This window comes from Scyliorhinus torazame, chromosome 11 (assembly GCF_047496885.1).
Source record: "Scyliorhinus torazame isolate Kashiwa2021f chromosome 11, sScyTor2.1, whole genome shotgun sequence".
Lineage (NCBI taxonomy): Eukaryota > Metazoa > Chordata > Chondrichthyes > Carcharhiniformes > Scyliorhinidae > Scyliorhinus > Scyliorhinus torazame.
The window spans coordinates 29756206-29770693 of record NC_092717.1 but is presented as its reverse complement, the minus strand read 5'-3'; the positions used below and the strand labels follow the sequence as shown (position 1 = coordinate 29770693).

General features: G+C 43.9%; 1 protein-coding gene and 1 long non-coding RNA gene across 7 annotated transcripts in view; one reads left to right on the top strand and one right to left on the bottom strand.

The window, feature by feature from the left end:
• The window catches only part of LOC140385208 (uncharacterized), a 348523-nt gene that overhangs the window by 167692 nt on the left and 166343 nt on the right, over window positions 1–14488 (top strand). The gene's annotated exons all lie outside the window — the stretch shown is intronic.
• The window catches only part of LOC140385207 (sorting nexin-31-like), a 119894-nt gene that overhangs the window by 2632 nt on the left and 102774 nt on the right, over window positions 1–14488 (bottom strand). For both annotated transcript variants that reach the window (XM_072467109.1, XM_072467108.1), the window contains exons 11-13: window positions 13219–13311; window positions 10993–11067; window positions 2686–2745 (exon numbers count right to left, since the gene is read on the bottom strand). In XM_072467109.1, the coding sequence (XP_072323210.1) occupies window positions 2686–2745; window positions 10993–11067; window positions 13219–13311 (228 nt within the window). The remainder of the gene's footprint in view (window positions 1–2685; window positions 2746–10992; window positions 11068–13218; window positions 13312–14488) is intronic.

Genomic DNA, 14488 nt, shown 5'->3' with positions numbered 1-14488 from the left:
AGTCTAAAGCCAGAGGCTACAGCCTGAGGGCACTGCTCCACATCAAACATGGCTGACCAGGTGTCTCTCCCACTCTGACTGCCTACCATGGGCCATAGTGGAAGGATTTACAGGTTTCTAGTAAGTTCGCTTGGCTGCATTATGAACACACTTTCGTTGGCCATCAAATCCTCGAGAGGGACTTGAACCCAGAGTGCCCGACTCAGAGGCAGGGATACTACCCAATGCACCACAAGACCCACTATGACACTGGTTTAGTATACACCATTTGATTACAAATTCCAATACGACAGACTTAATCCCGAGTTGAAATTTCCCTTTAGCAATCAGGTCTGATGCAGAGCATAATTGATGGCAAATAGGATAGTGATTCTAGGCACGATCTATCCGAACGGGAACAGAGTCCTGTAATGTGCGTGATTAACTGGGTGTTTCCCAGAGCTCGGAGCGCCAAGAAACACACTATTGAATGGCTATTCGGGTAGATTGGGGGCCTCAGCCGGGCAGGCATGGCCAAGGGCACACTGTCTCATTTCCTGCACCGAGGAGCTCCGCTCACTGGGAGTCTTCAGTGCAGGATGAGAACACTTGACCACCTGATATGACCCCCCCCCCCCTCCCCCCCCCGAGCCACAACTTGCCTATAAGGGGGTCCTCAGGGTCCCTGGACCCACGTAGGACATCCCCGGGCCCAATCAGCAGCGCGGGGAAAATGCCAGCTTGGCACTGAAAGCCTGGCAGTGCCACCCAGCCACCTTGGCACACCCAGGTGGCACTGCCAGGGTGCCAGGCTGGAAGTGCCAAGGGGCCCAGATGACACCAGCAATGCCAGCGTTCCATCCTGCCCAGAGGGCAAGCACCTGGGGGCCTCCAATCCCGTGGGTGACCACCATGAGTGCCGTTCCGTCTGGTCCCCATTGTGGAGATCAGCACTGAACGGGTCTTGCTTTATAGATCTCCCAGGCGAGGGGGTTTGATCCACGCCCCTTGGGTAGATCGTGAGAGCGCATGTTAAAGCAACACTAGCTGTCTCAATCTAATAAGCGGATTGCTAAAAAGTGATCCTGCTCACAATGGGCAGGATTCACATCGTGAGATAGCGTTAGATCGTGCGAGGCATGGCGAGTTGGGTAGATCCTGGTAGAGGGATCACTCGGTATGTACTGGGAAGAGGGATCACTCGGCATGTACTGGCCGTGCCATACTGCCTTTCAGATGCAACATGGCCGGTAGATCCCACCTTTTATCTCCAATTGTGCACTACGCAAGGCTCTATTCATGGAATTGGAGAACTGAATTCAAAGGGGAAATGAAGGGAACTCAGATTGTTCTTTGCCCCCCCAAAAAATAACGTGAGGTAGGATTTAGTTTCTTTGACAACGGAATAGGTGAAGAAAAATCTATTAAATGCTTTTACAATTAAACGGTGGTGACATTGAAGGTCGCCTTAGACCAGAAGTTAAATGAAAACTGAGAATAAAAGTCCGATTCGAGTAGAGTTCTAAGTAATGGAATAATGTACCAACTATTACACAAATATTATATTATAATGAATGCTAAGTCTTTAAAGTGACTTACAAAATGGGAGAGGGGGTAAACCTAGAGCAGCAATGGAGATGTTGGAATTGTGTGCGCAACAACAGACGATACAGGGAAGTGGCCCTGTACACCAACCCATTTTCTGGAGCAAGCAAAAAATACAGAGCTGATGTCAAATAAGTACATTGTGATTGTTAGCTTTCTGGAGACATTTATAATAGGCCAGGCTTTATTGTTCAAATATCAAGTCACAGATCTTGGCTATTAACATAGATCTCTCTTGACACCCCACACTGCTGGGAAACCTGCAGCGGGGGTTCGCAGTCTAATTTTTCAGTGCCCTCTGGCGTGAACAGCTGGAAGATCGCGCCCTCAGTCTGGCTGTGATGTATTCTAGTTTACGGAGGGTGGAAATTCAGAGGGTCTGTTCACAATCTTTTAATCCTCCTTAGATACAAGGGTAGTGTCAAGAGGATTGGATGATTGTCAACAATGCATCTCTGTTTAATAATAAAGTGAGGGGGGAGCGAGGCTGGAAACTAGGGGAAGGCTGGGGAAAGTCGGAGGTTTCTGGGACTCAATTAAATAGCACGTGGAAATTATTTCATCAATAAAATGGAAGTCAAGTTAAAGGCAAATTGTGTTTGACTAACTTGATCAAATTGATGAGGATAGTGTGGTTGATATTCTGTACATTAACTTTCAAAGGTATTTGATAAAGTACAGCATAGACTTTTCGCAAAATTAAAGCCCATAAGATGAACGGGACAGCAGCAGTGTGGGTACAAAATTAACAAAAGGGCAGAAAGTAGACAGGAGACACAGTGATAACCAAGTGGTGCCATTTTAAAGGGAATGCAGAGACCTGGAGCTACACGTACAAAAACCTTTGAAGGTAAAACATTTGGAAGTGAATCATTTGAAAGTTCCTTACTTTCAGTTGAATGTGTCAAAAGTTAACAAACAAATTAATCAGCTTGTGCATCAATCAACCACTTCCCCATCCCATCTCTCTCGAAGGTGCTGACTAACGTTGACACCGTTCTTCTCGCGCAAGCTTAGACAGAAGGGACTGATAGGGAGAATATAGATAATGGAAAACCACAAAATATTTTGCCCCATCCCCTCCGAAAAGTATTTACTCACCAAGGCAGTCAGAGAATTCCAGGGCGTTGTCCTCAATTCAGAAGTTGCATTTTCAATCTGCTGCAGAATGCAAGTCAAGTTCACTAATTAATTTAAATATCTTGGCAGGACAAGTTACAACAGAAATTTAATTAACTGAAGAGACAGGTTCTAAACAAGAACAGCTCATGGCTGTACCTGCATCAGGTTTTCTTTTCAATTAAAGAAGTAGTTTATAAATAGACGTACGCCAAATTAATAGATTCTAAACATTCGAGATTATGTCACATAGGGGGATCAAGTTTGATGTGTATTCAAGATATTCATTTCACCTTTGGCAACAGTTAACAAAATAAATATGTTGGGGCGTCCGAGTACATCCACCACAGTGAAATCTAACAAGTTGATAAAAAGTTATGGAACAGTATTGCAGGCCTCGTGGTATAACACATTATAAGGTTTGCTTCTGTGACCTAGTTTGGAATCTGGGTTAAAGGTGCTGATTGTGAACTTCTGGTGTGGGCCATGAGCTGAGCGGTCGCATGAAAGGTGCTCTTTCCTGGAAAGTTCCTATTAGACTTTCCTATTAGGGCAGCACGGTAGCATAGTGGTTAGCACAATTGCTTAACAGCTCCAGGGTCTCAGGTTCGATTCCGGCTTGGGTCACTGTCTGTGCGGAGTCTGCCCGTGTCTGTGTGGGTTTTCTCCAGGTGCTCCGGTTTCCTCCCACAGTCCAAAGATGTGCAGGTTAGGTGGATTGGCCGTGATAAATTGCCCTTAGTGTCCAAAATTGCCCTTAGTGTTGGGTGGGGTTACTGGGTTATGGGGATAGGGTGGAGGTGTGGAGCTTGGGTAGGGTGCTCTTTCCAAGAGCCGGTGCAGACTCGATGGGCCAAATGGCCTCCTTCTGCATTGTAAATTCTATGATGACCTTGCTAACCCGTCATACAGGCACCAAAACGTCCCCCTAACTTAACGGCCACCTACCACTGAACTGACTGAGATGCAATCGTGCCAGCAGCCAAACTGAAAGGCCAGCAAAAGCAGAGAAAGGAAACCCCCAACCCCAGAACAGGGCGGGGGGGGGGTGCGACCCAGAACTGAGCATGACGGACCTAACGGGATCGCCAACTCTGGCCCAATCATTGACAGACAAGCTAATGGAGTTAATCTCCACTGAACCATTAAAACAGAGAAGCAGCGAACGAGGACCTCATGTGGGCAATGAACAGAGACTGCGCTGGCCCCCATAGAGCTAGCAATCGAAAGAGCGGGGCGGAGACTGGAAGCTCAAGAGGCGACGCTGCGGGACCTGGAGAAAGCAGCCACTGACTCGGACAAGCAGATCACCACGCTCAAAGCTGAGGTGGCAAGGTTGGTGATGACTCAGAAGGCATTAAAGGGGAACGATCAAGAAAAACAATCCCACTGGCAGAACCTGTGGATCGTTGGACTACAGGAGGGCACAGAGGGCAAGGACCCAATGGAATTTCTCCCAAAGATGCTTGGGAAACTGGTCGGGGGCGGAGCTTTGCCCAGCCCCCAGAGTGGACCGGGCCCACAGGTTGCTCCAACAAAAACCCAAGTTGGGAGAACCACCATGGGCAGTAATTGTGAAACTTCACAAGTTTCAAGATAAGGGGGGCAGCACGGTGGCGCAGTGGTTAGCCCTGCTGCCTCACGGTGCCGAGGTCCCAGGTTTGATCCCGGCTCTGGGTCACTGTCCCGTGTGGAGTTTGCACATTCTCCCCGTGGTCGCGTGGGTTTTGCCCCCACAACCCAAAGATGTGCAGGGTAGGTGGATTGGCCACGCTAAATTGCCCTTTAATTGGAAAAAATGAATTGGGTATTTCAAGCTAAGGAACAGATCCTAAACTGGGCGAGGAGCACACTGTCGTGTAAGTGGGAAGGACACACACTCCGTAAATACCAGGACATTGGAGCCAAACTAGCCAAGCGCTGGCAGAGTTTAATGGGGCCAAAACCCGCACTGTTTAAGAGTAAAGTGCAATTCGGGATGTTGTACCCGGCAAGACTATGGGTTACATTTAACAACATATTGTTACACGCTGGAGGCAAACAAGTTCATTAAAAAGAATGGACTTGGGGAAAAATGAGAGAGGCAGACCAAGGAAAATGTGGACCCACACAAATCAAGGGGGAAGGGGAACTATACTGGGGGATGTGACCTCCAGTCAAGCAGCAGCAACAGTGGCTGATGTCATGAAGAATATCCCCTGGTGATCGAAAGATGCTGGGCTTCCTCCCGATGCCCATCCTGCCATTTTAATGAGGCCCCATGACTCCCACCCAGCCTGCCTCCAGAGAGTTAGTAAAAGCAAGCCTAAAATAAGGTTTGAGCGTTTTGGGGTAATTATTAATAGATTTAAAACAGATCGAGTCATCGGCTGGAACAGGTTCAACGACAATGGACTCGCTGATAAGATCCATCTCCTTATCGATCTCCTGAGGCAGCTAAATGCAGAGACTAGCTTCAACACCACAATTGGGAGGTTTAGCTGTGGAGCTAGAACAGTGTGAGGCTGTTTCATATGCAGCATCAATTCACATTAAAAGAAAAAGGAACCGATAGCAGCTACATGCCTCACTCTGAGGAAATCGTTAAGAGTTAGCACTCTTATGTTGGTTGAGCGATATGGTAAAGTTGAAGTGTGTTGCAATTTGAAATTGTTGTGAAATGTGTACACACCAGAAACTAAACCTGCAATTCCTCATAAATGTTTACAGTTTCTAATAGGGCTTCATGAATTAGGAAGAAACAACATGCTGTGAGGTGTAAATATGAAGCAAGCAAGTTTCATTTCAAGTTTTTGATAAACAAATACAATAACTAACCCTTTGTGTACAGATTCAATTCATCTTGAATATTAAAAACATTTAGCAACATTTACACAATGAGATTTTTGGACAGGTGACCAAAACTTGTTAAAAGAGGCTTTAAAGATCGCTTCTCGGCCTTTTGGCTAAGATCAAAGGTCAGATCCATCCTAAGATGAGGTGCAATGCCTTTCCCTGTCTTGTGGAGACCATGAATTGGTTTGAACATGAATTGTTTTTTGGAGTAAGCAAGGAGATGGTTTAAGGGTTTTTTTAAAATTTAGAGTACCCAATTCATTTTTCCCAATTAAGGGGCAATTTAGCGTGGCCAATCCACCTACCCTGCACATCTATGAATTGTGGGGGTGAAACCCACGCAAACACGGGGAGAATGTGCAAACTCCGCACGCACAGTGACCCAGATTGGACCTGGGACCTTGGCACCCTGAGGCAGCAGTGCTAACCACTGCACCACCATGCTGCCTCAGCTTCATTACTTTAAGGATGGGATAAAAACATTTTTAAAAAGTGGCTTTAAGGCGAATCTTGGAGATAGAGGGGCAGCAGGATTCTGTGATGAATTTCAGAACTTGGGATCTAGGCAGCTGTTGGCAGAGCTGCAAACAGAAAGACAATGGATATTGGAGAAATGCAGGAGGCCAGAATTGGAGGAGTGTGGAGATCTTGGAGGGTTGTGGCTCTTTTGATGTTTACAGAGAAAGATAAGGAAGGGTGAGGTCATTACATAATTTGAACACAAAGATGAGAATTTGAAATTGGAAGCATGAAAAATGACGACTTGCGTAAAAAGAAAACTGAATGGCGTGGTGCCTGTGGAATTGTATTCTAGGAGGATTTCAATACCTTGAGTGGGGAGGGAACTTTTTATTCTTTTAAATGGAGGGATTGGATCCTGAAACAGAATCAGAAATAGTGTGAGCTGGATAAGGTGACAGGAATGCTGGAGCAGAGGGGCAGCACAGTGGTACAGTGGTTAGCACTGCAGCCTCACGGCACCAAAGTCCCAGGTTCGATCCCGGCTCTGGGTCACTGCCCGTGTGGAGTTTGCACATTCTCCTCGTGTTTGCGTGGGTCTCACCCCCACAACTCAAAGATGTGCAAGGTAGGTGGATTGGCCATGCTAAGTTGCCTCTTAATTGGAAAAAATGAATTGCGTACTCCAAATATATTTTTTTTAAAAAGGAATGCTGGAACAAGGAACGGTCAAAGTTCTCAAAATTCTTTCTGTATTTTTATATGAATCTTATTGAACTAATTTTCTGAAACGATACTGATGTTTAAATAATATACTTTGTTATTAATGCACAAATCAACCAACAAACTGATCAGCCAACAAACTGTTGAGGAAGAGATACCTGATGAATTGCAAATGACCACAAGTTTTGAGTGATCTGTGCTGGTCCCGGATTAGCTTTATGCAAACGGTCTCCCAATTTCAATCTCCCTGTGATTTGTAGCATTTAAATTTTCACTTGAAGTCCAGTAATTAATAATGCAAATATCCTTTTAACAATTAGATAATTGTTTTGACTGACATTCAATTTCTCTTGCCCATAAAGTGAACAATCAGAAGGGGTTGAGTCTTACTACTTTAAGGTTAGAACTGGAGATCTTCAGATGCCAGACTTGACATTTTTATTCTTTCTTCTGCTTTCCATTTTTTGTTTTTTCTCTCTCTCATTTCAATCCTTCTTCCCCCCCCCCACCCCACTATTTCTCTTACTGTACCGCATTTGACATGGAAATTCACCAACTCTAACTCATCCTCTTTCTCTGTCCTTTCTCTATTTCCCGATCCCTAAATCTGGCCAATTAAGGAGACACCATGTTTGCCCCATGCACACCAAGCTTCTCCATAGCATCATATCGTCTCGCACATCCATCCACTTACATCCAACAAATTCTGTTCCTTAGGGTGGGATTCTCTAGCTGTTCATGCCAGCAAGATCTTCTGGTTCCATAATTAGTGACCTCACTCAGCCGCGGGTTCCATGGCAGCGGAGGGTGCGAACAACGGGAACTCCCATCGACAGCGGCGGGACCGGAAGATCCTGCTGCTGACTAGTGGAAAGCCACCTCCGCAAGACATGCCATAGGGGGTAATGGGGGTGAGTAAAACCCTGCCCTATATGTTTACCTCAAGAAACCTCTTGTGGGCACAAACTCAAATGCCCAACCCAAAAAGGCTTCCAATCTGGAAAGCATTCCGGCGATTTCAAACAATGCACAAGCAATTTAAAAAGCAAATGCTATTTTAGCCTTTATTACAAAGGGAATAGAGCAGGCATGTCAAACCCGGGGCGCGAGCGGGTGTCGGGAGGGTCACAGAGCAGTCCGTCACGGCGCTCCCGATCGCACAAATCTGCGCGCAACAGCCGCAGCAGCCAACTGTTAATAACGCTGGCCGCAAGTGGCCTTCAAAATGGCCGTGAACATATAAAGAAAATGCGGCCGCACTGCACATGCATGCCGGATCACCGGGCACGCATGCGCAGTGCGGCCGCTTTTTTTAAAACGGCCGCAGTTTTTTGTTTTACAAGTTCGGGGCAGTTTTATTCATTTATTTTATTCATTTTTTTTTTTTACAAGTTCGGGAGGGTTTATTTGATAACATTTTTGGGGGACAAAAATGCAGAACTTTGGACAGATGGAGACTCCACACTTTCCGACACCGGAAGGCTTCACCTTCATCCAACAGGTTCCATTGGAGGAGCGTGTACAAGGGCCAAAGGGACCCAAAACCATTTCCTTTATTTTTGTCAGCAGCAAACATGATAAGAGAAAATGGTGGGTCGCGCAGGTCGGCCGGCGTGTGTCCCGAAGGCTGGCCGGTTGGTAAAAATGGGTCCCCGGAAAAAAAGTTTGAAGAACACTGGAATAGAGTACAAGAGTGAAGAAGTCTTCTGCCATTACTTTGAGAGACCGCACCTGGAGTATTATGCACAGCTTCTGTACTCTTATCCAAGCAAGGTTCTCAAAGCCATGGAGGAGTGCACCATAGGCTCACCAGACTGATCCCTGGGCTGAGCGAATTGCTCCCAGAGGACCTCATTGAAACATATGAAATTCTTTAAGGGCTTGATGGTGTAGATGTTACATAAATGTTTTTCCCTGTCTGGGAAATCTAGAACTGGGGGTCACAGTCTCAGAATAAAGGGGTCAGATATTTACGATTGAGATGAGGAAAAATTTCTTCATGCAAAAGGTTGAGAGGCTATGAAATTCTCTACCCGGATACTAAGTTGTTGAATGCATTCACAACAGAAATCAATAGATTTTTGGATACAAAGGGAATCAAGGGATATGGGGATAGCATGAGAACTGAGGTACGAGATCGGCCATGATTCCAATGAATGGCTTTATCCAGCTCCTGTATTTTTTTCTTCTTCTTACCCACATAATCTCATTAGAATACACAAAAGTTTGAAATGCACGTAAATGGGTGAAAAGCAGCAGAAAAAACCCTAGCTAAAAGCATGACCTTCGATTATCCATTTTGGATAATTTCACCATCATTCTTGTACATTAGGCAGGGCCGGTTTCAAAACCTTCAAACCAGAATGTGTTTTTACCTGTCCCATAGAAATGCACTGGAAAACAGGTATCTATGAGGATAACATTTTACAGAATTGTCATGTGAGAGTAGCTTTAAGAAATGGGTGTTTATAAATGGGTATGTATATAAATATCAGTAGTGAGAGCACCTTTAAGAAATGAGTGTTTGCGACTACAGTGATGTCAGAGAGTGGGTGGAGCTGGGCTGTGTCGGCTTTTTACTTTTGTTTTAGGCTGTTTGCTGCAGGGTGTGTTTTAGTTTCGTTTCCAGTGTTGGAGCTGAAGCCAGACCAAGCAGGTGTACTGCTGTTCTCTCTGCCATCAAAAGACTATCTCTTGGTAATTTGGTGAATTCGGAATTATAAATGTTCTCAGTAGTGAATGTAAACCTAATGTGCTTCTGTTGAAAGGTGTTTCTTCTGTCTTCTGGATGTTGTTTGGGAAGTTATTAAGGATTACTTAGTGTTGTATTCTTTGGGGGTTGTATTTGAATTTATGGTTGCTAAGATGTTCACTGTATGTTTCAAAAAGGTTAACTGGAGTTCATAGAATAAACATTGTTTTGCTTTAAAAAATACTTTTCCATTTCTGCTGTACCACACCTGTAGAGTGGGCCGTGTGCTCCCCATACCACAATCTATTTAAAAGTTGTGGGTCAGGTGAAATCCATGATACACTTTGGGGTTCTCTAAACCCTGGCCCATAACAGAATGCTCAAAAAAATTGCAATTAAAAAATCATTAAAAATATTTTACTATCTGTGCCTGAAAATCTAGTCATAATGTTCAGAGATCACCCCGAACAAAAGCAACTGGAGGGAACTCGCATTTCAGAGTCATTGATAGGGGCAGTTTTGTGGGTGAAGGGTAGTTTAGTTAATCAGATATTAAAATGATGAAGGCGGCTCGGGATGTGGCTAAGCATATAACACCCAACCAAAATTCGAAGGATGAATTCTGCTGGCACCAGTTTCTGGATGTGCCTGGACATAAATACGGAGGAAGCCCCGAGCCATGGAGATTTACAGATTTTACATTCATAGAAAACCTAGTATTTAAAATTTACCAAACTAGAAGGGAAAAATATTATTTCAGGCGAACACAGAGAAGACATCTCCCTGATTTAACAGGAAGTTTTGCACATCCAGTAAACAAGTAGCTGCCTGCTGTAATTATAGGCCGGAACTTGCTGGAGCAAGCATCACATTGCCCAGTGCATTAATTAAACATTTGCCTGCAGACTCAAACTTATATGTACTGTAACTTTCTGGCAATGTGGGCTGGTAATGGTGTGACGTAGGCAACAGGGAAGCAAGGACTTTTGTGAGCAATGGGACAACTGTTCACCCTCTCAACCAATGCAATTTGAAGATACAGAAAGAAACAGAGGAAGACAGAGAGAAGGAAACAAAGTGAATGAAAGTCAAACCCAAGACAGAAAGAATAACAGAGTGGGAAAGAAAGATAGGAAGCAAGAGGAAAAGAGACAGAAAGGAAAAAATATATATAAAAGATGTAAATTTTGACGTTTTAAAAATCTCTAACAATTTATTACATGTAGGAATGCAACAGAACACTTTAAACTGTTCCCATTCAGGCATTCTAATAATTATCACATCATTAAATGATACGTGCACTATTAAATATCAGATTTATTCTTATGGTGGGTTTAATGAGAAATTAATGTGCATATTTAGCCCATTCCTAAAAATAACAGGGAGGCTAAGGATGAGATGCTGCTTGCATGAAATAAAGAGCAAACTGACGTAAATCGGCCAGCAGGTTCTGGAGATTTGCAATTCACATCATACCTCTTGAGCCCCAAACTTTACTGGCTGACTTGCACATTAATAAAGGTGTGCAGAACATATCATTTTGTTTCCAACAAATTTGGGCCCATTATTTCAATACTTACCATTTCTGTGTATCCCTCGGATATCTTCAGTTTTTCTATTACGATTTCTTGTATGAAACTACTAAGTAGAAAGGCCTGCAAAAGTTTATCAATAGTTATGCCAGAAACAACTTGATGCTGGTTCATATTTCTGTACACACACTACTGGATTGGTGGCACCATCACTAGTTACTTGTCCATTTGCTAATTGTAATGTATGGCAAAACTAAGCCATTCCCAAGTAATTTTCACTGCCTTGTCCTCCCTTCTTTTATATCTCCTGCAAACCCCAGTTTTACTCAACATCTCTCCACCTGACCAACCTCAGAATGGAAGCGAAGTCAAGTGGGTGAGGAGAATCAAATTAGTAATCTCCCTGTCCATCAGCACAGTGGATTGGTGCTCCAATATGGGGGGAGCTAGGGCAGCAGTGGGTTAGCCCTGCTGCCTCACGGCACCGAGGTCCCAGTTTTGATCCCGGCTCTGGGTCACTGTCCGTGTGGAGTTTGCACATTCTCCCTCTGTTTGCGTGGGTTTTGCCCCCACAACCCAACAGATGTGCAGGTTAGGTGGATTGGCCACACTAAATTGCCCCTCAATTGGAAAATGAAATAAATTGGGTACGCTAAATTTATTTTCAAAAAAAATATGGGGAGCTCCACTCTGCTAATCCAAAAACAACTGCAATACAGCAAATGAGAGCTCCAATGTTTTGCAGCATGGAGTGATAGAAAACCCATTCATGCATTAAAAAAGCGCAATGGCTCACATTAATTCAGCCATGTTGCAACAAAAGAGCTTAAAAGCCATCTGCTTCTCTCACAGTGGTCAGAAACCTCTCTCGCATTTCTTTTGCCCTTCCAATGGGCAGTTTCAAATTACCATTGAAGGATAGGAAGAGCAGGTTGCCACCCAAGCACATGGCTGGGAATGATGTGCGTTGCCCCTAAAAAGTGGCAAAAGAATATTAAAATCCATAACACTAACAGCTTTGATAGCTCTTTTCCTGTATGGGCAGAACAAATCTAAAGGGCTCCTGTTCTTATGGTCTTAGCCAACTGCTGAACTTCTAAAAGGAAGGTCGGATTTATTTGAATCTCATTGCAACCTTGTCCAATGTTTCTTATAATCTCACTGTGCCAGTACATAGAGTACTTATAGAGCGTGCACAGCAGGTAGTAGCTGACCTAACCTCAAAATGTACCTTTCTTAATATCTTTATACTACTACGGGGAATTGGGAAGTGTGCAGAAATTTGTAACCACAAATGAGAGATTGTCCTACAGATGAACGAATAAAACAAGACCTGCAAAACCAAAGTTAAAAGGGCTTGAAACACTCAGAAATCAAGGTCCCACTTTCGCAGCAATAAAAAAAAAAGTTCAATTATTAAATAATTAACCATGGTGAAGTTCGCAAACATGGTTTCATGCAGTAACTTTTAAGGAAAGAAAGGTTTAGAATAGAGAGCGCTCTAATAAATACCTTTCTTAATATCTTTATACTACTACGGGGAATTGGGAAGTGTGCAGAAATTTGTAACCACAAATGAGAGATTGTCCTACAGATGAACGAATAAAACAAGACCTGCAAAACCAAAGTTAAAAGGGCTTGAAACACTCAGAAATCAAGGTCCCACTTTCGCAGCAATAAAAAAAAAAGTTCAATTATTAAATAATTAACCATGGTGAAGTTCGCAAACATGGTTTCATGCAGTAACTTTTAAGGAAAGAAAGGTTTAGAATAGAGAGCGCTCTAATAAATATCAATATATCTTAAATCTGTTCTCATATTCATTTACATATTAATCTGTGTAATAACAAGGAGAGACACTCATTTCCTCACACAAAAACTCAGAAAACTTGCACAGAAATTATTATTTTTATTTAAGATAATTTAAATAAAACATTTTTTTTTTTAAAAAAGTTTTTCCAATTAAGGGGTAATTTAGTGTGGCCAATACACTCTACCCTGCACATCTTTGGGTTGTGGGGGTGAGGCTCACGCAGACAAGGGGAGAACGTGCAAACTCCACAAGGAGTGTGTCCCGGTAATTGGCGGCGTGAGGCAGCAGTGCTAACCACTGCGCCACCTTGCCACAACACACAAAGTATTCTAACAGGATTCAGATCAATTTTTTATGACCCCAAGGCGCTGAGAAGAAAAATAATGGAAAACGATAACAGTTGTTCAGCTGGTCTCATTTGCTATTATTTTTGCTGTTATAAGTGCCAGTGTTGCACAAACCTGGTGAGTGTAAATCGTGATCCATTGCCACAAATCGCTGTTATCTTGATATTCAAAACTCAGTTCCGGTTTCAGTTCTGTTTCGTTGTGCACCTATGAAAGGAAACTGATAAAATTTAAAATTAATTGCACAGAGCTAAACTCCGATGAGCAGCAAGTCACTGGGGTTGCACTTTATCATAACATCTGGACTCCACGAATTGAATTATACAGTAGAATTCCGACAGTGCAGGAGGTGGCCAATCAGCCCATTGTGTCCGCCTCAACCCTCTGAAAAAGAGGATTCTATCTAGGCCCACTCCCCTGACCTATCCCTGTAACCCCACCTAACCTGCACATCTTTGGACACTAAGGGGCAATTTAGCAAGGTCAAACAACCTAACCTGCACATCTTTGGAGTGTTGGAGGAAACTGGAGCACCAGGAGGAAATCCACGCAGACACGGGGAGAAAGTGCAAACTCCACAGTCACCCGAGGCCGGAATTGAACCCGAGTCCCTGGCGCTGTGAAGCTGCAGTGATAACCACTTTGCCACCATGCCGTCTTGCGGTGTTAAACATTTCTTCACACTGAAAGCAAAGCCCTAAACATAACATCGGAATCTGATATGACTAAAAACAAATTCTGAAAGTCAAACTCGATTTGCCCCAACCCACCATGTTTCAGACAGCTGTTGTGCTAATCAAAGCTACCATGAAAATGCAAATTCAGATGTTAATTCAGAGACGTCTTCTCTTGCATAATTCAAACCAGTACTTTGAGAAATTTGGTTCGTCATCAAAAGTCTGTATTGAAACAACCTTCAGGATTTACCAAGTCCGTCCCCACCTTCCCACATTAGCACCTGTGGCATTGCCCATGTGTATCGGAGGATATGCTTTTAGCTTTCTTGTGAGGAAGTGGATTTGTCGTGGCATTGTTCTTGGAAAAAGAGGGCATTGTGTCCTTGAAGTTTGCACTGGGTGTAACGATTTGAATGGGGTGTAGGAAATGGCTAAATAGTTGGGGAAGTGAGAAGCAATGATCAGTGCTGGGTTCAGGGCAGGTCTCGAAAATCTGGTTGGTTAGGGTAGGAAAGGAGGAGGGGAACAAAAAGAGTAGGTTGAGGGGGGCAGGAGAAGCAATTAGCAGTGAGTAACTGGGGAGACTAATGTAATGAGAGGTTGGGTTAGTGGGTGGGAGAATTAGGTGTAATTAGTATTGCGAGAGAGGGCACAGCGAGAGAGGGCGCAGTGGTTGTCCCTGCTGCCTCACGGTGCCGGGGACCCGG